General features: G+C 42.5%; 2 protein-coding genes across 2 annotated transcripts; both read left to right on the top strand.

The window, feature by feature from the left end:
• Positions 1-880: 880 nt before the first annotated feature.
• Positions 881-1489, top strand: LOC123749228 (hepatitis A virus cellular receptor 1-like). The gene has a single exon (XM_045731345.1). It carries the CDS (start codon positions 881-883, stop codon positions 1487-1489), a length of 609 nt encoding a protein of 202 aa, XP_045587301.1.
• Positions 1490-1883: 394 nt separating this feature from the next.
• Positions 1884-4927, top strand: LOC123749239 (uncharacterized). The gene is made up of 2 exons (XM_045731355.2): positions 1884-2795; positions 4820-4927. Exons 1-2 carry the CDS (start codon positions 1884-1886, stop codon positions 4925-4927), a joined length of 1020 nt encoding a protein of 339 aa, XP_045587311.2.
• Positions 4928-22739: the final 17812 nt, after the last annotated feature.

Below are 22739 nucleotides of genomic sequence, written 5' to 3'. Positions count from 1 at the left end.
ATAGCGAAGTGGTTCGAACAAAACTCGTCAGTGAAGCACTTGTTCCGGAAGTGTTCGAACGAAATCAGTTGTGAGTCGTGTGTAAACCGCTTTTCATTCATAAACAGGGGGTTTGGCGGGTGGATGGAATCATTTTTGGATCTTTGTTTGGAGGACGGGCTGTTGAGGACTAGGTGTTGTAACATGTAGTTTTGGAACACTGGGTGTTGGAATGCTAAGTATTCGAACAGTGAGTATTGCAACATATGTTGTACAGACATTGAGTATTGGAATTTTGGGTACTGGAACCCTGAGTTTAGCAACATTGGAACATTTGGTTTTGTAATCTAGATTTTGGAACATTGGATGTTATAACTCTGGATATTCGAACAAAGGATGTGAGAACAGTAGGAGGTGGTCCAATGGGTCTTAGAATACTGGGAGTTAGAACAATTGGTGTTGGATCACTGCATATTGCAACACTGGGTGTCAAAACATTTAGTATTGAAACAACGAATATTGAAATACTGGGGTTTAGAACACTGGTTGTTGGAAAATTGGCGTTGTAGCATTGGATATTGCAAAATAGGTGTTTTGAACATTGGGTGTTGAAAAACTGGAAATTTGGAACACTGAGTGTTAGAACAATCAATTGTTGGAGCAATGGGTCTTTGAATACTTGGTATTGAAACATTGAATTATGTGACATTGTGTATCGGAACACTGAGTGTTTCATCTTTTGGTGTTGGAACACCGCGAATTGGAACACTTCGAACAAATGAACACTTTATGTTGGATCTTTGGTTGTTATAATAATTAGTATTAGAAGGTTGGTGTAAGAACATTGTTTGCTATAACACTAGGAATTGGAAAATTGTAAACTGGAACATTTTGTGTTCAAATGCTGGATTATGGAATATTGGATGTTGCAACATTGGATATTCCAACAATGGGTGTTGCAACACTGGATATTCCAACAATGGGTGTTGCAACACTGAATATTCCAACAATGGGTGTTGCAACACTGAATATTCCAACAATGGATGTTGCAACATTGGATATTCCAACAATGGGTGTTGCAACATTGGATATTCCAACAATGGGTGTTGCAACATTGGATATTCCAACAATGGGTGTTGCAACATTGGATATTCCAACAATGGGTGTTGCAACATTGGATATTCCAACAATGGGTGTTGCAACACTGGATATTCCAACAATGGGTGTTGCAACACTGGATATTCCAACAATGGGTGTTGCAACACTGGATATTCCAACAATGGGTGTTGCAACACTGGATATTCCAACAATGGGTGTTGCAACATTGGATATTCCAACAATGGGTGTTGCAACATTGGATATTCCAACAATGGGTGTTGCAACACTGGATATTCCAACAATGGGTGTTGCAACACTGGATATTCCAACAATGGGTGTTGCAACACTGGATATTCCAACAATGGGTGTTGCAACACTGGATATTCCAACAACGGGTGTTGGGACATTTTGAGTTTGATCCTTGGATGTTGGAACACCGTATGTTGGTACACTATATTGGAACACTTGGTATTGCAGCACTTGGTTTTAGAACATGGGGTGTTGGAACAATGGATGTTGGAACACTCGGTGTTGAAACACTGTTGGAAGATCGCGTGGTGGAACACTCGGTGTTGGAACATTGTGTTTTGAAACATTGGGCATTGGAACACTTGATATTTCAATACTGGGTATTGGGGCACTGGGTGAATGAACCAGTGTTAAAATACCCAGTGTTCCAGGACCAAATGTTCCGACACCCAATAATCGAAAAATCAAAGATCCAATGCTCAATGTTCCAATGCCCAGTGTTCCATCACAGAATGCTCTAACAACCAATGTTCCAGGACCCTGAGTTACAATTCCCAATGTTCCAACACTTAGTTTTCCAGCATCCAGTGTTCCTAATACTCAGTGTTCCAATACGCAGTTTTCCAACTCTTAGTGTTCCAACACCATGTATTCCAACTCAGAATGTTCCAATGCCCAGTGTTCCATCTCAGAATGTTCCATTAGCCACTGTTCAAACACCCAGTATTCGGATATCCAGTGTTCTAATACCTTGTATTCCAATACCCAGCGTTCCAACACCCTCTGTTCAAATATTTAATGTTTCAACACCTAATGTTCCACTATTCAATGTTCTCACAACCAGTGGTCCAACACCCAGTGTTCCAACCTCCAAAGTTCCAAAACCCAATGCTCGAAATACCCAGTATTCCAACACCCAGTGTTCCAACACCCAGTATTCCAACACCCAGTGTTCCAACACCCAGTGTTCTAATACCCAGTGTTCCAATACCCAGTATTCCAACACCCAGTGTTCCAACACCCAGTGTTCTAATACCCAGTGTTTCAACACCAGTGTTCTAATACCCAGTGTTCCAACACCTGGTATTCCAAAACTTAGTGCTCCATCATCCAGTGTTCCAACACTCAGTATTACAACACCCAGTATTCCAACTCCCAGTGTTCCAATACCCAGTGTTACAACACTTAGTGCTCTATCACCCAGTGTTCCAACACTTAATGCTCCATTACCCAGTGTTTCAATACCTAGTAATCCAACACCGAGTGTTCCAACACCAAGTGTTCCAACACCAAGTGTTCCATCACCCAGTGTTCCAACACCCAGTGTTCCATCACTTAGTGCTCCATCACCCAGTGTTCCAACACCCAGTGCTCCATCACCCTATGCTCCAAGACCCAGTGTTTCAACACCAAATGTTCCAACACTCAATGTTCCAACATTCATTGTTCCAAAGCCCAGTTTTCCAACAGTCAGTATTCTAACACCACGTGTTCCAGCACTCAGTGTTCTGACACACAAAGATCCAACACTCACTATTTCAATACCCAGTGATCGAATACCCAGTGATCCAAAAATCAGTGTTTTAAAACTCAATGCTCCAAACCCAACTATTCCAATGATCAATGTTCCAATACCTAATGTTTTAACACCCCAAATTTACAACATGCAATGTTCTGACATTCATGGTTCCAACACCCAATGGTCCAACACTCAATGTTCCAACACCCAGTGTTCCACAACCCAATGTTCCAACACCCAGTGTTCCACAACCCAATGTTCCAACACCCAGTGTTCCACAACCCAATGTTCCAACACCCAGTGTTCCACAACCCAATGTTCCAACACCCAGTGGTTCAACACTCAGTGTTCCAATACCCAACGTTCTAACACCCAGTGTTCCAACACCCAGTGTTATAACACCCAGTGTTATAACACCCAGTGGTCTACCATTCAGTGTTCCAATACCCAACGTTACAACACCCAGTGTTCCAAAACCCAATGTTCCAACACACAATGTTCAAATTGGTTCAAACACCCAACACCTAGTGTTCCAACATTTAGCAGCAGTCTGTTGATTTAAATTATTTATCTACGTAAAATACAGGAAATATATTAAACTTTGTTATAGAGTTTTATAAACACAAATATATAAAGTATTTATTGAACGGTATATCACATTTGAATCATGTTTATTGTGAGCTGATTGTTATATTGGAATATTGGAGTTATTGAGGGCGCCTGACAGCTTGGTGGACAGCGCTTCGGATTCGTAGTCCGGAGGTTCCGGGTTCGATCCCCGGTGGAGGCGGAGACAAATGGGCAAAATGTTTCTTTCACCGTGATGCCCCTGTTACCTAGCAGTAAATAGGTACCTGGGAGTTAAACAGCTGCTACTGGCTGCTTCCTGGGGGTGCAGGCCTAGTCGAGGACCGGGCCGCGGGGACACTATGCCCCAAAATCATCTCTAGATAACCTCAAGATAGCTGTGTGTACATTAGAAGGTGACAGCCTTGAACCATTACAATAAATTATTATTAACAAATTCTGAAGATTAATTATTACCTCAAGTGTACTTTAACAAGAATTTACTAAGTAATGTTTTTTCTTTAATATTTCCATGTTGGTCCATTGAATCTTATGGGAAGTGACACTTTCAATAAATATGTTTCTTGTATCACGTTATTAATAAGACCCTGATATACTTTGGACACTAAAAGTATTCAAGCAACCCGCTATCTTTATTTAAATTGACATCAGGCAGCAGCGATGGTCATCCAGAAGGTGCTGGCTGTGTAAGCTAAAATTATAACTCCTGGTTCATAATATTTGTTGCCTTCATTACCAAGGTATTAATTAAAGATCATTTAAAGGACTCGACGAACGCAGTCCTATTCTTTCTTTATCTTGGCGCTGTCTTTACCGAAGATTTTAGCAGCCACAACCCTGAAGATCCGCCGTAAGACGAAGACGAGAAGGAAGAGAGCCAGGTGGAGGAGGAGCAGAACGTCGAGCATGAGGAACTCCACCCAGGAGAGCTGTGCCGCCGGGGACCTCAGCTGGGGCGCCCCACGGTGGCGGATGACGTACTCCGTCCAGAACACTGCCGGTCCTTGAGTGATGTCGGCTGGTCCCTCATCGCCGTTGATATTCTCATCATGTTTTCCTTTTACCTGACCACTAAAGAATGGAAATTATCACTGTCCAATTATATATTTTTTTTTAACCTGTTCTTCAGGTTAAAAAATATATATCTTATTTCACATGATGTAAGGAAATAGATTAAAACAATTTGTTTCATTATAATTAATATTGTTACTATTGTGCATTGTTATGACCCCGATTGCCTCATGGCCTATATCCTGTCTAGGATGAGATTTATTCCAGATCCAAGCATACTGTTGACTGAAACCGGAGGTATAGCATAGTGCGTAGTGTAAATCCACGCTGTATGTAAGACGAGAGACTTGGTTTGAGGCATTTTGTCTGTCACAGAACAACTTTCAGATGGACAGGAAACATGACGACGACGAGAGACTTTCTCAAGGAGAAATAAGATGGATGACGTCCTCATTGACCAATGAGGAAAAAGCAAACTCGTGAAGTGTCATGAGCAGGTGTGCGATTGGTGAAGATGTCACCTGTGAGTGTGGGGTCAAGGTCCAGCACCTTTCATGGCTTTTCCAGTTTAAGGTGTTAAGTGATATTGCATTGGTGAGAGAAGTGCCGTGTAACTGACAGAAGGAAGTTCTGTCAAGAGATGAGTTGAGAGCTTCACCCGATGTATAATATTTTATTTATTGTATTTCTTTGTATTAAATGTTTTGAAGACTCGTGCTTTCTCGTCCCTTGTGAGATTTTATAAGAGAGAGAGATAAGCGGTGTCCTTCTGGCTTAATAATGAAGAGGGATTACACGAGAACTAATTGAGAGGACACCTGAGTAACGGGGAAAGATTGAGTCACTTGTAGCTCAGTTTGGGTATAAGCACATGACAACACGTGAGAGACTAAGCCTGTAGTTCGTATCTTAGTGATGCGATATCTCTTCCCCAGAATTAAATACCTGTACTAGTAATTCCTTTCTTAGGTTTCTGGTGTAGTTGTGATGTGTGGGAAAATCCTAGCAGCTTAATTCTTTTTTAATTCTTTAACTATTAAATATTTCTACTTATTTTTAATTGACTTTAATATGATAAAGTTTTATCTGATTTATTTTCTTAGTTCTTAGTAATAAGTTAGCTAATTAAGCAAGTAAATAATTAAGTGATTAAGTGAGTGGACTGTATGTATAAACTGTATGTATAAATGTATGTATGTATAAATTCAGCTGCCTCAATTTATCTCACATAATTTGGGGGGACAATTTGCAGCTTAAACCACTTTGAGATGGCTCCTTCTTAAACCACAAATTGTTTATCTTATAAATATAATTATAAATCATACCACCTATGGTGGTGTAATCTACTACTACTATGGCAATGATTAATTAATAATTATGAGCACTACTTCTACAGTATGGTACAAAAAGCGGGCTTAGCTGTTCCTGTTGAAGGGGCCTGATAAGGCTGTGTAATTGTAGCATCAAAGATGGGTGTGGCCATGTGCCTCTGAGTGCCACGTAATGGCGGCTTTCTGAGGTTACAAAATTTGGTGTACAGCTAGGTAATAAATATATGTAAGGTCCCACTGTCTGCTCAACTTCTTGCTACTCCAAATCACAATTACCTGCCGAGTTCAAAGAATTAATAATGTTCCTTTAAACATATAAATACAGGTAAGACATGGAATATGAGGGTGATAAAATGTGTAAACGTACTTTTGGTGTGTTTTCTCCATACATCATAACCATCTAACCTATTTATGAATAAACTGGCCAATTTAAACAAAATACTTGGTAAGACGGATACTGTAGTTGCTGTAGTTGTTGAGAGGCTGTGTTGCTGGTTGTTGACATGTAATCTGGATGTCTAACGATTGATATCAGCTTCTATGGAGCTCTCTACACCGTGTTGTTGTTGTTCTGTGTGTAAGTGACGCTCCCTGCTTCCTTGTTCAATGTTTCGGTGGTGTGTGACGGTAACGCGTTGGTGTTCGGCTGTTTAAGGCTAGGGGTATGGCCTCGTCTCATAGTTATAAAAAAAATAGAAAAAACTGGAACTTCGTCTGTGGTAAGGTAAGGAGAAGACACACAAATCACAAGTAAACTTTTAACAATGAAATTTTAATTACGTTAAATAAATCAAAACATGAAAAAATGGACAAACAAATATGTATAATAAAATCAATCAATCAAAATAATAAGAATAATTAAATGACACAATGAAAAGTTACGTTAAGGCAAAAATAACAAGAAGTGCAATACAAAGTAAATGGGAGGTGTTGGAATATTGGCTTTAAGCCACCACTTCTCTCAGTACACGCTAGCGTCTAGCCGGGAGGAGTGGTGACAACGAGAGCACCGAATATTCTGAGGTCTGAGGTCGTGGCGACCCCAGACATCAAGTAGTATGGGGGGGCGAGTGCAGGTACAGCCAGACCGGCGACCAATCAGCGGAGCCGGTAGCGATCAACATGTAGTTTGGTGGTTTGAGTCCGAACAGGTGGCTGGCTGCATACGTTTTGCTCACCCTGGCAAGCCTTGCTGGTGTTGTTGTCGTTGTTGGACATGTCTTCCATAGTCGTTTTATATAATTTCGACGACGTAATTATGGAGGGAAGAGCAGGCTCAATCTCTCGAAGGAGATTATCGTCACAACTCTCCCCCGAAGCCTGCGGTTCTGGAAGAAGTACGTCGTTATGTGGTGGAGTGATGGATGGAGTCGCTTCTACTTCATAAACTCTGGAGAGGGCATCGGCTATGGTGTTGTCAGAACCCTTGATATAGCGGATCTCCAGGTTGAAGTCTTGTAAATACAGAGCCCATCGTAGAAGACGCTGGTTGGTGAATTGGGCTTGATGTAGGAAGCGGAGAGGGTTGTGGTCTGAGAAGATGGTGGTAGACCTGGCGCCTTGTAGGTACGGAGCGAAGTGTTGGAGGTTCAGGACGATGGATAGTAGCTCCTTTTCAATAGTGCTGTAGTTCCTCTGGTGTGGTTTCAGTTTGTAGCTGTAGTAGCTGACAGGTAGAACCTCCTCGCCTCGTTGTTGCATCAGGACACCACCAACGCCGGTACCACTGGCGTCGACATGAAGGACGAAAGGCTTGGTGATATCTGGAGAGGCGAGAATGGGATTAGAACAGAGGAGGAATTTGAGTTGTTCGAAAGCAACGGTTTGCTGTATGGTCCAATTATACCGTTGCTTGGGACTGGTTAATAGAATTAGAGGTGTGGCGACTTTACTGAAATTCCTCACAAACCTACGGTAGTAAGAGGCAAGACCAAGGAAGCGCAGGAGCTGCTTCCTGGTGGTAGGCTGTGGATACTGTTGGATGGCTTGAGTGTGTGAGTCTAACGGAGCTATGCTGCCACTCCCAATAACATGACCCAGATAACGCACTTTACCTTTCGCGAAAGTGGACTTGCCCAGGTTGATGGTGAGGCCGGCTGTCAGGAGCTTGGAGAACAGACGTCGCAGCTGGAGCAGATGTTCACTCCAGGAGTTGGAGGCTACGACGATATCGTCCAGGTAGGCGTATGTGTTATCCAAGCCCTGGATGACACGGTTGACAGCTCTTTGAAAGGTGGCCGGGGCATTACATAGTCCGAAAGGAAGGCGTTCATATCTGAAAAGTCCAAAAGGAGTGATGAAGGCAGATATCTCTTTAGCGCGCTCCGTTAGACACACTTGATAGTACCCCTTAAGCAGGTCCACTTGGGACAAGTACTGGGCACTACCAATGGCATCAAGGATGTCATCTATCCTTGGCAAGGGGTAAGCATCCTTGACAGTGACAGAGTTCAGTTTACGATAGTCAGTGCACAACCGCACCTTACCTTGGGGTTTGGGCACCAAGATACAAGGTGAGGCCCAGGGGGACTCACAAGGTGTAGCCAGTCCATGATCCAAGAGGTATTGCACCTCAGCACGCATGACTTCCTTCTTGCTCGGGCTGATTCGGTAGAAGGGTTGACGAATCGGCCGGGTGTCGGGGAGCAGTTTGATGTCGTGCTGGGTAACATTACACTCTTGGGGATCATCTCTGAACAACTCTTGACGGTTCCGTTCATATAAAAGGGGTGACGCCGAGGAAAATAAGACTCGCGTCCCTACCAAAACGAAACCGTCTTCGGTTGCCTATCTGCGGTTATGCAGATGATACCGTCCTGTTCCTGGCCTCGGAGGGGTCGGTTGGGGCGGTCCAGGTTGTGGTTGAGAGGTTTGAGTTGGCCACTGGGGCGCAGGTAAATCGTGCGAAATCAGGTCTTATGGGTCTTGGTGGGTGGTCCTCTCGCCATGTGTGGGTGGGGTCATGGTTTCCGGTTGTCACTTCTATGCGGGTTTTGGGGCTTACCTGGTTCGCTTCCTATGAGAGGTCCTTGGCTTGCAATTGGGATATGGTTTCCCGGAGTGTCGGTGTTGCGATTGGGTTGCTGGCTGTGCGCCCGTTGACGCTTTATCAGCGGGCGCTGCTTGTGAATTGCAAAGTTTTGTCCCGGGTCTGGTTCGTGGCTCGTGTTTTCCCCCTGGATCGTAAGCTGGCTTTCGGGTTGGAACGCCAGGTTTATCGTTATGTGTGGTGTGGTCGTTACCACCCAGTTCGCCGGTCGGCGTTGGTGTTGGCTGTGCGGGAGGGTGGGGTGGGCATTCCTGATGTGTTCACGAGGGCTCGGGCGCTCTTTTGGGTCTCGTTGTGTCAGGGGTTTGAGTTGGGTGGGGGCTCAATGGTTTGTGCGTTTATTATTGCTCTGTTAGGTTTAGCTATTTGGTGGGTTTTGGTGTTTGTCGGGAGGCGGCGGTCTGTACCCCCCCGGTTTACTCTTGGGCGGTGGCGATTCTTCGGGAGGTATGCCGTTGTCCGGGGTTCCTGTCCTTGTCGGTCAAGGCGGTGTATCGGGTTTTGTTTCGTCGTGTTCCACCGCGGGTGGAGGGTTTGTTCCAGTGTTGGGATTGGGGGGATGTGTGGGCGGCCCTGGGGGCTCGGTTTCTGGCTCCGTAACAGCGGGAATTGTTGTTTCGGCTCTTGCATTTGTCGTTGGCGACTAATGCACGGTTGTGCATGCTGGGTTTGCGTGCCTCTGATGCGTGTGTGCACTGTGGTCTCCCTGAGACGCAGTTGCATGTCTTTTATTTTTGCGGGCGGTTGCGGGGTTTGCTTGATTGGTTTCGGGACGTGTTGGTTGGGGTTTGTGGACCTGAGTGTCGGGGTGACCTTTTGAGATTTTTGTTTTTGTCCTTTCCGCGAAGGTCGCGCCGTGTTCGTAATACGCTTTGTCTTCTTGTTGCTGACTTTGTGTATTGTGTGTGGGTGGGTCGGAGGGAGGGTTATGGGGTTGCTAGGCTTTTGGGGTTTTTGAGGGGTCGTTTGCGGTTCACGTGGTGGTGGGTGCAGCGTGCGTTTCCGAGCGAGTTCCGTGGTTGGTTCACGGGTGGGTATGTGCGTGGGGTTGCTTTTGGGTGAGTGGTTTTCTGTTTTCATCCTAGATCCCCGGCCCTCCGGTGGGCCTCCTCTGGGGGGTTGTGCTGGGTGTGTGTGTGGTTGCTCCTGTGGTTGTGTGTTCGGTTTGGTGTGTGGGGTTGTGTGTGAGTGTGAGTTTGCTTCTATGTTGGCTCCTGCGCGGGCCTTGCTTGTGCCTTGAGTGAGTTGAATGCGGCTGTTTTGTTACTCATTTTGTTGGCTTGATTGCTGTTCTTCCTGGAAGTGTGTTTGTTTAGGGTACATGTATCTCTGTGTTTCATTGTTCGCCCCGGATTCTTTCTTGGGGTTGTCATATAGTAGTGCCTGGGCCTTGGCCCTGGTTTGTTTTTATGTTACTTATATGATTTGTGTGCGATGTGCTTATGCTTTGTGTTATTTCTGTACTTGTGTGCATTGTGTATTTATATGTGTATCTGGTTTATTCTTTATATGTTTGTTGTGTCTTTCCATGTCCGTATGCGTCCGTTTGTTGTGTGTCCGTTTCTATGTTTATTTGTATTCGGACTTGTGTCCCTGGAGTTTCTGGGGTCTTATTATGCAATGTTCTCTTCTATGCCTGTTTATGATTATGTTTTTGTTGTTCTGTTCTGTTCTTAGGTTCATGTCATGTATATATTGTGCTATACTTTGTATATTTCTTTTATCAAAAAAAAAAAAAAAAAAAAAAAATGTTTCGGTGGTTCTACTACTAGATTTAATTTTACAGTAACAAGGGAGTCAAGCTATATTTTGATGTTAGTAATTATATTCAGTCTTAGTAAACATTTTTTTATTAAATTTAAACACTACACTGTTGTTTAAACAGAATTTAGGTAATGTAAATACATGTCGTCGATGACGTCACGGAATCACCCATTCTCTTTCTTTAAGGGGATAACCATGTTATTATGTGTGTGTCGGATTTCCGACATGGTGTTAGCCAAGGTAACAACACTATGGGTGTTTGCGTGTTGTATCTGTTGTTTAATTATCACTGCTTTAAGTAACATGGAGTGGTAATTTAGGGGCCCACAACGTGCTAGCATGAATTAAGCTAATTTAACTATTTATTAAGAACTAGAGGGTGTGGAATACCCAGCATTGCCCACGTGATGGAGGCCACATCTCCACTACACATTATCGCCATAATAGTAATCATCTTCATTAAACACTCTTCAGCACAATAAACATCTTCACTAAACATGCTTCTTCATTGTAACCACCTTCACTACACACGACCTTCATCACTGTAAGCACCATTACTACATACGACTTCATCACTGTAACCATAGACACTAAACACAACTTTCATTACTGCGAACATCTACATAACACATCACCTTTCTAACTGTAACTCTCTTCACTACACATAACCTTCATCACTGTAACTATCTTTTACACACAACCTTCATCACCGTAACCATAAACACTACACAAGACCATGACTGTAACCCATCACCAGTTCACAGTACTTTCATCACTAAATATCTACACTATTCAAGACCTTCATTACTGTAACCATCTTCACCACACAAGGACATCATCACTGTAACCATCTTCACGTCGGATCGAACCGTCGGATCTTGGATAATTGATCTCACGACTACCAAGATTTTTGAACAGTCGTGTGGTCTAGTGGTTAAGGTACCAGGTACGCAAAGGTGCATAGTGCTCCTGGCTGTCTGGGTTTGAATTCTTCTGGGATAGGGAGTTTTTAGTTATATATATATATGTGTATATATATATATATATATATATATATATATATATATATATATATATATATATATATATATATATATATATATATATATATATACATATATATATATATATATATATATATATATATATATATATATATATATATATATATATATATATATATATATATATATATATATATGTCGTACCTAGTAGCCAGAACGCACTTCTCTGCCTACTTTCCAAGGCCCGATTTACCTAATAAGCCAAGTTTTCCTGAATTAATATATTTTCTCTAATTTTTTTCTTATGTAATGATAAAGCTACCCATTTCATTATGTATGAGGTCAACTTTTTTTTATTGGAGTTAAAATTGACGTAGATATATGACCGAACCTAACCAACCCTACCTAACCTAACCTAACCTATCTTTATAGGTTAGGTTAGGTTAGGTGGCCGAAAAAGTTAGGTTAGGTTAGGTTAGGTAGGTTAGGTAGTCGAAAAACAATTAATTCTTGAAAACTTGGCTTATTAGGCAAATTGGGCCTTGCATAGTAGGCTGAGAAGTGCGTTCTGGCTACTAGGTACGACATTATATATATATATATATATATATATATATATATATATATATATATATATATATATATATATATATATATATATATTATATATATATATATATATATATATATATATATATATATATATATATATATATATATATATATATATATATATATATATATATATATTGGTGTATACTGGCAGCAGGTTTTTTTCAAACATGTTTCATTGAATATGACGGCATATTCTGTGTTTATTATTTTCTGGTTAAGGGCTTCTATCCCTCTAACTATTTTCTTAGCATCAGGGCTTAATTGAAATACGAGTTCTCCAAAACTCATTTTCGTACTTTTGAGGTGAAGAAAAGAAGTGATTTACTATAGAGTGTATTACACTTATTTATATAATTTGCACAACGTTTCGAACCTCCATGGTTCATTCTCAAGTGAACAGATCTTACAATACTAGTTGATTTTATACCCGCACTGGATCAGGTGATAATACAATAAAGGTGAAAACATGGGGGGATACATAAGGGATAAATGTGAGGTGAAACATAGAGGCTGCAGAAGGCTTATTGGCCCATACGAGGCATCTCCTATCTAAACACAAAGATTAATCCAGTGTAATTGGCCTATTATGTTGGACATTGTCTTCTGTGTTGGCATCGATATGTTCTTGTCTTGTCCTTACTCTCATGGTGGGTAGAGTAAATAGTTCCGTGATTTGGGTGTTCATGGTAGGTCGCTCTATTCTATATAAGAATAGAGCGTATAAGAATCTATTCTATATAAGAATAGATATACTGCAGGTATTCATTTTTATTTCTAGTCTGTCGCGACACTTGAGTGCGTTTCGTAAAACTTATTACATTTTCAAAGACTTTAGTTAACACATACGCAACTGAATAGAACTTACACATCTCCGATTTTGTTTATATCTACATTTGAGTGAGGTGGATGGGGTGAGGTGAGCAAATTCCTTAGTGTAGACTGCAGTGTGGAAACCTCTGCTCTTTTCCATGACTGTTACATCTAGAAAGGGCAGCTTCCCATCCTTTTCGGCTCAGTATATTTTCTGATATTACCAGAAAATATCCTAAGGAAACTACTCCAAGCTTGTACTAAAGAGGCACCCTTCTTGAGCCCGGATGGGCACATGTATAAGCAAGTAGATGGGGTCGCCATGGGTTCTCCCCTAGGTGTCCTGTTTGCAAACTTCTACATGGGTACCATCGAGCAAAAAGTCTTAGTCGACATGAACATGAAACCGGCCATATACTGCAGGTATGTTGACGACATTTTTACACAGGTACCTGATGTCAGACATCTGCAGGAGTTGAAGGAGGCATTTGAGCGGAGTTCCGTGCTGCGTTTCACTTACGAGATGGAAAAGGATGGGAAGCTGCCATTTCTAGATGTAACAGTCATGGAAAAGAGCGGAGGTTTCCACACTGCAGTCTACACTAAGGAAACGAACATAGGAATGTGCCTAAATGCCAAAAGTGACTGCCCAGATAGGTACAAGAGGAGTGTTGTTAACGCATATGTCGACCGTGCTCTCAGCCACAGCTCAGAATGGAAGCAAGTCGACGAAGAACTCTGTAGGGTAAGGCAGGTCCTAGTCAACAACGGCTTCTCCAATGGTTTCGTCGAAGACATCATAAGAAGGAAAGTGAAACGCCATGCAACCTCTGAAGAGACAACCAACACAACACCTATACCCCCTATTAGACTATTTTACTGGAACTTCTTTTCCACAGCTCATAAAACGGAGGAAAGGGTCCTGAAAGATATTGTTAATAGAAACGTTATCCCTACAGACAAAAATCAGAGGATACAACTGACGATTTACTATAAAACCAGAAAAACGGCCAGCCTACTCATGAGAAACTCTCCAGACACAAAACAGAACGCTTTAAAAGAGACTTACGTCGTCTATGCCTTCAAATGCCCTCTTGGGGACTGTAAGCTCCAAAAAACCCAGTATATAGGCAAGACAACAACATCTCTTTCTAGGCGTTTAACGATGCATAAGCAACAGGGCTCCATTAAGGAACATATAATCTCTTCCCACAACCAAACCATCGCCAGAGAAATCCTAGTAAACAACACAGAAATCATCGATAGATACAGCGATAGCAGGCGGCTTGATGTTTGCGAGGCATTACACATCAAGAAGTCAACACCAGCAATCAACAGCCAATTAATGCACAACTATATTCTACCCACCTCAAGACTCCGCTCCAATATAGAAGCATCAAGAAATATGGACCAATAGGCTTTCTACAATCACTTCAATTCAATACCCATTGTTTCATGTTCTGGCTTGTGTTGATGAAATTAATACCTTATTAAATACCACCTCACCCCATCCACCTCACTCAAATGTAGATATAAACAAAATCGGAGATGTGTAAGTTCTACTCAGTTGCGTATGTGTTAACTAAAGTCTTTGAAAATGTAATAAGTTTTACGAAACGCGCTCAAGTGTCGCGTCAGACTAGAAATAAAAATGAATTTTGGAGAATTGATTTTTGAATTACCTCCAACAGTGAAAAGAAATGTACGAAAGATTGAGAAAATTCGTGTTAGAATTATTAATCTTACTTTTTCGGTCATATTTAATAATATATATATATATATATTTATATATATAACTGAAAATTCACACCCCAGAAGTGACTCGAACCCATACTGCCAGGAGCACTCTGCTTGCGTACAGGACCCTTTAACCGCTCGACCAACACGACCGGACATAAGAGGATGGTAGCCGAAGCTATTTCCATCGTCCCGCCAGCACTCGGTTGGTAATCTTAGGCATGGTATTTGTTGGTCGAGCGGTTAACGGATCCTGTACGCCAGAAGAGTGCTCCTGGCAGCAAAGGTTCGAGTTACTTCTGGGGTGTGAGTTTTCAGTTGCATATAGTCCTGGGGACCATTCAGGCTTGTTCGCATTTGTGTTCCTCACGAGTGCCCCAAAGAATGAGGAGATTTGATAAAATACCACGCCCAAGATTACCTACCGAGTGCCGGCGGGGTGATGGAAATAGCCTCGGTGTTATGATCTCAGCCTGCAGGTGACACGAGTCTCCCTCCTTGAGAGTTATTCATCAAGCCTAACCTGATTAGAAAGTCTAGCAAATATTGAGGTGATAACACATATGTAAAATAGTTGCTTGGAAACGATGAACAATTTAAGATTATGGGCAGTGAAGAAGAAAACAGATAAATGACTGGCTAGGAGATGTGGATATTTTTCTGGAGGCGTCAGGCTCGCTTCTGGAGGGGCTTTGACCTCACTTGAGTGCCAGACATCGCAGGGGAAAGCCGCGCTCCATTCGAGCTCCCATCAGAAGCGAACCCCTAGTGATATATCTCCAAGAGAAGAGAAGTGTGTAGACGTGCCAGCTGTGGAACTGAGCTGGGAACATCGTGGTCTCAAGTCCTGGTCGAAGAGGAGAGTATTAAACCGCCCAGAGGCATTATTGCGGGCCGTGGAAGCACCCTGACCAAGCTTCGTCAGAGGGAGGAGCGCCCTCGACCAGACAATCTGTGGTAAGCACGATATACGCCAGTTCATAGTGGTTGCTTGTAGTTGGTCGTGTGCCCAGCGACAGTAGCAATGTTTATTGATAAGTTAGACATGTTTTAATAAGGCAGAAGGCCTGAAATAAGAGAGTGGAGAGGGAGGAACACGGAGCAACATCCGCCTCCTCTGAGCGCTGGCAGGCAACTGAGGGAGCCCGGCTCCTGACGGCGAAGGACCCTCCCAGTGTGACTCACGCCCGCCAGGCGAGGTGGAGTATGGACCCGCCCATCCGGGGGAGTCCACTCTCACTGTATGTAGAGGGCAGATAGAGGTTTGAGGCAAACATATTGTGTGATTATTTTTGTTTATGTGTTAAAGGGGAAACATTTTTATTGGAGTGTCGATGGGTTGCAGGTTTGTCTTTGGGGAAGAAGTGGCTGAGAACTTCGAAGCCAACACAGATGAAGTAGAGTATGAGACTCCAAGGTAGTGGAGCAGAGGACCTCGAGCTGTGAGGAGAAGCAGTGAAGAGGAGTGTCACGTGCTTCTGTAGAGGTGGAGAAGCACCATAGTTGCTCGAGGAAACTTCATGGTGTAGCAGCCCGGAGAGCTGTGGAGGACCCTAGCAGAAGGGTGAAGCACCATAGTTGCTCAAGGAAACTACATGGTGTAGCAGCCTGGAGGAGCTGCAGAGGATCCTGGCAGTGAAGCCCGGAAGAACCTAAAGATATCAGGGTAGTGAACTTCCAGAGGTGGAAGGGAAGTTCTGGTGGATTACTTGTAAGGGGTTGATAGTGTTTGGTTGTCATTAGTGTGCAAGACGCAGTGAGAGGTGAGTGGTTGTTGGCATTCTTATGTCAAGGAGTGTTTTATACTGAAGTTTAGAGTTACAGTCGTAGGCTGGATTATCTACAGATGTATGTGTTCTAGGACTGATAGAGAGATCAATTGATCATTGTTGTGTATCAAGGAACGTTTATAATGATATATGTTATTCCCTTCAAATGTTGATTTTCTTTGTACACATTTATAGATACATATATATATTCTCTTGCTGATGGTGCAACAGTGTATGTAGACTTGATCAACTTGAGGAGGTTGATAGTATCAGGTGGTGAACCAGGAGATAGGACACCACTTGATAAGCTGATGATAGAGTTCTGATGATGTTGGAGTGCAACCTGATTGTAATAGTATAGAGTATAGGATTCATTATTATTATATGTGTGTATGTATTGTGAATGTGCTTTGTCCAGTAAATGTATTCCAATTTGCTGGTGTTTGCCCTTGTCCTAGTGAGGCTTCCCAGGAAATAGTAAAGGAAGAGAGAGAGAGAGAAAGATCCAAGAACCACCACTGTGGACAGGGTAGAAGGTAATACTAATAAGTCAAAAGGGGATTGAGGAGATCATATCACCTAAGGAGAGAGTGGGGAGTCACAGCGGCTCGAGTGGGTGTGTGCACGTGACAACGAGGCTAAGTGTTGGAGCCGCATCCCCTAAACGTGTGACGTTGAGCCCCTCTCCAAGAGCCAGAAGCGCCAAGGGTGATCTCCTAGAGAGGTATAAGCACTCTACCGAGTTGTGGGTTGGGTTGTCCATAGAGAAGGATCAACGACGACAACACCACCAACCCACAAACTATAATACTCGGCTACCATTCTCCTTTGTCCGGTCATGTTGCTCGAGTGGTTTAGGGATCCTGTATGCCAGCAGAGTGCTATTGGCAGTAAGGGTTCGAGTCGCTTTTGGGATGTGAGTTTTCAGTAGCATATAGTCCTGGGTACCATTCAGGCTCGTTCGCATATATATATATATATATATATATATATGCATATATATATATATATATATATATATATATATATATATATATATATATATATATATATATATATGCAGCCCGTCCTCCAAAAATGGGGTGGTAAATGTAAGAAGACAAATAAGTGCAATTATGTACTATTCATAGCAGTTAGGAATTGTACTTATTTTCACTTAGTATTAAATCGTACTGTCAAATATATTGTGAATATTTGAGTTTACCTGAAAAACTGAATAGAAAACCACAACCTCACCTAACCGTCTTAGTTTTTGAAGATAATAATTTTATTGCTTCCTAATTACAATTAGTACTTAACTTATAGCTATATTGATATTACAGTTTTATAAAACTAATAAAACAAAACTAAAATATATCAATAAATTGTAAATTAACTCAGGATATTTTAATATTTTGCATAAAATCTATGTTGTTTAATAAACCTGAAAAAGAAATTCCTGATATTTAAAACTTGTGTATAGCCAATTGAAGATGAAACCTTCGTCCTAAAATTCTGAGTGGCTTAACAGAAAACGAGGAGAATTAAATCGGGGGAGGGAGTTGAGTAAATGTAACAGCCCCCTAAGTGCAATTATGCACTGTTTATGACAGTAAGAAAGTGTACTTATTACCCTTAGTATTAAATCGTACTGTCAATTCGGAGGATGGGTTGATATATGACAATGTCAGACCACGGAGGAAAATGAGACAGGAATTTCCTTAAGTACTTTCGTATATTAAATACATCTTCAGAAGGAATGATTTTACAGATCGAGTGATGGGTATAAATAGGCAAGAGAGAGTGGTGAAGTGGGGTGAGGTACAATACTTGGACAACGCAGACAGCCCATTGGCCCATCAGATGCACCCAATTGGCCCATCCTATGTAGCCCAATGGCCCATCTGATACAGCAGATGATACACAAATATCTAATACACAAATTGAATAGTGTTCCTGTCACTCCTGATGTAAAGTTAATCAGTTTTGACGTTTGTTCCTTGTTCACAAAGGTACCGGTCGATGATATTCTCGATTATCTTGCTCGTGAACTAATGAGCCATGACTTACCTCTTTCTGCTGATATTATTGTCAGTCTTGTTAAGTTGTGCATTAAAGAATGCAAATTTACCTTTAATAATGAGTATTATTTACAGACTTTTGGAATGGCAATGGGGAATCCTCTATCACCATTGCTCTCAAACCTGTACATGGAATTCTTCGAAAAGAAATTTGTTTCAAAAGTAACTCCTGGAATCATTCCTTGGTTTAGATATGTTGATGATATCTTGTGTATTTGGCCTTCAGATGTAAACACAGACGAATTTGTAGCCAAACTTAATGACCAAGTCACCTCCATAAAATTTACTATGGAGACTGAAATTGATAAATGTTTGCCATTCTTAGATTTGCTTATTCATAGGGAAAACTCTTCATTAAAGTTTAGTGTTTACAGAAAACCTCACTCAACACCAGAAAGCTACCGCCAGTCTTCCAGTAAGTTTCAATATCTCCCATGCAAGTAAGTTAATGCCACCATTTGTAGAGACAGAGGTCAACGTATTTTTTACCACCTTTGAGACCCTTGCTAATCAACTTTGCTGGCCTGCCAACCAATGGGCAACCCTTCTCAGAGTACATCTCACAGGTAGAGCTGCAGTTACACTCAGTACTTTGGCGTCTGAGAATGACTACCAGACCCTGAAGCAAGCAGTGTTGGACACCTACCTTCTCTCAACCGAAAGCTCCCGAAGAAAATTCCGTGACCACCTAAAGGCAAGTACCACCACCTTTCTAGAATTTGCTAATACCAAAAGGAGATATTTTATGAAATGGCTGGAAGCAGCACATGTCTCTACCTTTGCAGAACTCGTCAACCTCATGCTAGATGAAGAATTCTTGAGGCGTGTGCCTCCTCCTGTCTGTTTATATTTAGCAGATAAAGAAGAGACCGACTACCGAAAATGTGCTAAGTCTAATTTAATTTAATATATTTTCTCTATTTTTTTTCTTATGAAATGATAAAGCTACCCATTTCATTATGTATGAGGATAATTTTTTTTATTGGAGTTAAAATTAACGTAGATATATGACCGAACCTAACCAACCCTACCTAACCTAACCTAACCTATCTTAATAGGTTAGGTTAGGTTAGGTAGCCAAAAAAGCTAGGTTAGGTTAGGTCAGGTAGGTTAGGTAGTCGAAAAACAATTAATTCATGAAAACTTGGCTTATTAGGCAAATCGGGCCTTGCATAGTAGGCTGAGAAGTGCGTTCTGGCTACTAGGTACGACATATATATATATATATATATATATATATATATATATATATATATATATATATATATATATATATATATATATATATATATATATATATATATATGTCGTACCTAGTAGCCAGAACGCAATTCTCAGCCTACTATGCAAGGCCCGATTTGCCTAATAAGCCACGTTTTCCTGAATTAATATATTTTCTCTAATTTTTTTCTTATGAAATTATAAAGCTACCCATTTCATTATGTATGAGGTCAATTTTTTTTTATTGGAGTTAAAATTAACGTAGATATATAACCGAACCTAACCAACCCTACCTAACCTAACCTAACCTATCTTTATAGGTTAGGTTTGGTTAGGTAGCCGAAAAAGTTAGGTTAGGTCAGGTTAGGTAGGTTAGGTAGTCGAAAAACAATTAGTTCATGAAAACTTGGCTTATTAGGCAAATTGGGCCTTGCGTAGTAGGCTGAGAAGTGTGTTCTGGCTACTAGGTACGACATATATATATATATGTGTGGTACCTAGTAGCCAGAATGCACTTCTCGCCCTACTATGCAAGGACCGATTTGCCTAATAAGTCAAGTTTTCCTGAATTAATTTATTTTCTCTAATATTTTTCTTATGAAATGATAAATCTACCCATTTCATTTTGTATGAGGTCAATTTTTTTGTATTGGAGTTAGAAGTAACGTAGATATATGACCGACCCTAACCAACCCTACCTAACCTAACCAAACCTATCTTTATAGGTTAGGTTAGGTAGCCGAAAGAGTTAGGTTAGGTTAGGTAGTCAAAAACAATTAATTCATGAAAACTTGGCTTATTAGGCAAATCGGGCTATGCATAGTAGGCTGAGAAGTGCATTTTATATATATATAAAATTATGGTTATGGTTGGGGGTGGGTGGGTGGGGGGATGGGGTGTTGTTGTGCGGTCAGTCGAGGGGGGTGACCCGTGTGTAAGTGTTTATGAAAATATCCTTGAAAAATAGATACCTCGGTTCTCGGGAAACAGGTATCGTGTTTTAAGCGATTCGAGCCCACAGTGAACCATATTACAAGTGCAGTGATATATCTCGAAATTATACATATGTGTTTGTGTCACCCCTCTGTTCCTCCCCTCCCCAACCCATACTTTAAAGTGTTTACCGTCACCCCAATCCACAGGTCGAGAGGTACCGGTCTGCCCCCCTCTGCCCCATCCAACCGCGACCGCCACTTAACTGTGCCCACACCCACACGCTACGTCCGCCCAGCGCCCACCCAGCATCCGGCCCCGCCCGCCCAGCATTCGGCCCCGCCCGCCCTGCGCCCACCCAGCATCCTGCCCCGCCCGCTCAGCGCCCACCCAGCATCCGGCCCCGCCCGCCCAGCGCCTGCCCAGCGCCCACCCAGCATCCGGTCCCGCCCGCCCAGTGCCCGCCCAGCGCCCGAGGATGTCGCAGGTCATGAATGACAGCCAGGCTTCTATCAGCCAAGAGGAGCCATCAACCAGCGTCAGGTACGGCACATGCCAAGTGTGTGACAAGGTGAGGCGTCTCAAGACCAATGCGGGTGTGCGCAAACATTCCCACAACGGAACCGATTATCCGGGTAGGTGGCGCCCTCCCAAAGAGAGTATCAATCAAGGCCCCACACCACCAGTCAGGGAAAACCCCTCCAACAGCTTCATTTCGCCTGAGAATCTACTAGAAGCCATCAAAGCGACATCGGTTGGAACCTTGCAGCACATCCCCAAAGGTGCCTGGCCCCAGGCAGCAGCTAAACTATCCAGTCTCTTGAAAAAGGTTAATGACTCTCCAGGAACCATCCAATCATGACATAATCTTCTCCTGTTTGGTAACATATGCCTAGCTATCGATGCAAGGAGAGACAAATCACTAGCTTCCTCAGTCATTGTGGCTATAAATAGTTTTCCTAGAGAGGACAACCAGGCACCCCTCCCCACCCGTGCCAAAAACACCCACCGCAGAAAAGGTATCGACAGCAGAACCGAGGCATCCAAAATCAGAGCAACAGTCAGCAAGAAAATAGAAGAAGGCAACACAATAGGGGCGATCAGAGTCATCACCAGCGAGGACACAGTTGCCACCAGAGACGCCGATACAGCACAAGCCTTAAGAGAAAAACACCCACCCAGAACTCCACGTGATGAGAGTGTTCCTCTAGTCGGTGTCACCAGAGCAGAACCCCTGTGTGTGCTCGAATCCATGGTGCATAAAGCAGCTTTATCCTTCCCACCATGATCAGCAGGCGGGTTCACAGGTCTAAAACCCAACCACATCAAACAAATGCTCAACCCTGCACTGGGAGACAATGCACAGGGCCTCCTGGTAGAACTAACTAGATTCTCCAACATATGTCTTGCTGGCAACATACTAGAGACCATACGGCCTATCTGTTTTGGCGCTACCCTCTGTGCCCTCAGGAAAAAAGATGGAGGAATCAGGCCGATAGCTGTGGGCAATTCACTCCGGCGTCTCGTCACTAAGATTGCTGCCAGAACAGTTAGTCAGGCAGCAGCAGACATGCTAAAGCCAAAACAGCTTGGGTTTGGCAATCCCCAAGGGTGTGAGGCAGCGGCTCATGCAGCTAGAGCCTACATTGCCAACATTACGGATGAAAAAGCCCTGATAAAACTGGACTTCAAAAATGCTTTCAATCTGGTTAGAAGGGATGCAGTACTCAGTGCGGTTCATCGCCTTTTTCCTTCCCTCTACCCGTTTGTAAACTAATGTTACAGCAAGAATCTCTCTTTGCTTTTCGGGGAACATGAAATTGAGTCACAAGAAGGTGTCCAACAGGGTGACCCCCTTTCTCCTTTTCTTTTCTGCCTAGTCGTCAAAGAAGTCACCGATAACCTGCCCAGTGAGCTCAACATTTGGTTTTTGGACGATAGTACTCTAGCCGGCTCCCCAGCCTCACTCTTGGACGACAAAAGAATAATTCAGGAGCAAGGA

The sequence above is a fragment of the Procambarus clarkii genome, chromosome 4, assembly GCF_040958095.1.
Source record: "Procambarus clarkii isolate CNS0578487 chromosome 4, FALCON_Pclarkii_2.0, whole genome shotgun sequence".
NCBI lineage: Eukaryota > Metazoa > Arthropoda > Malacostraca > Decapoda > Cambaridae > Procambarus > Procambarus clarkii.
The sequence above is the reverse complement of the archived record's forward strand: the minus strand, read 5'-3'. Positions and strand labels throughout refer to the sequence as shown.

Bases quoted from the DNA above. Each gene is read 5' to 3' on its own strand.
- LOC123749239 (XM_045731355.2), top strand. From the start codon at position 1,884: ATGTTCCAACACTTAGTTTTCCAGCATCCAGTGTTCCTAATACTCAGT. The intron at 2,796-4,819 runs GTCAGTATTCTA...TGTCTGTCACAG, and splicing joins CAAAGCCCAGTTTTCCAACA to AACAACTTTCAGATGGACAG.
- LOC123749228 (XM_045731345.1), top strand. From the start codon at position 881: ATGCTGGATTATGGAATATTGGATGTTGCAACATTGGATATTCCAACA.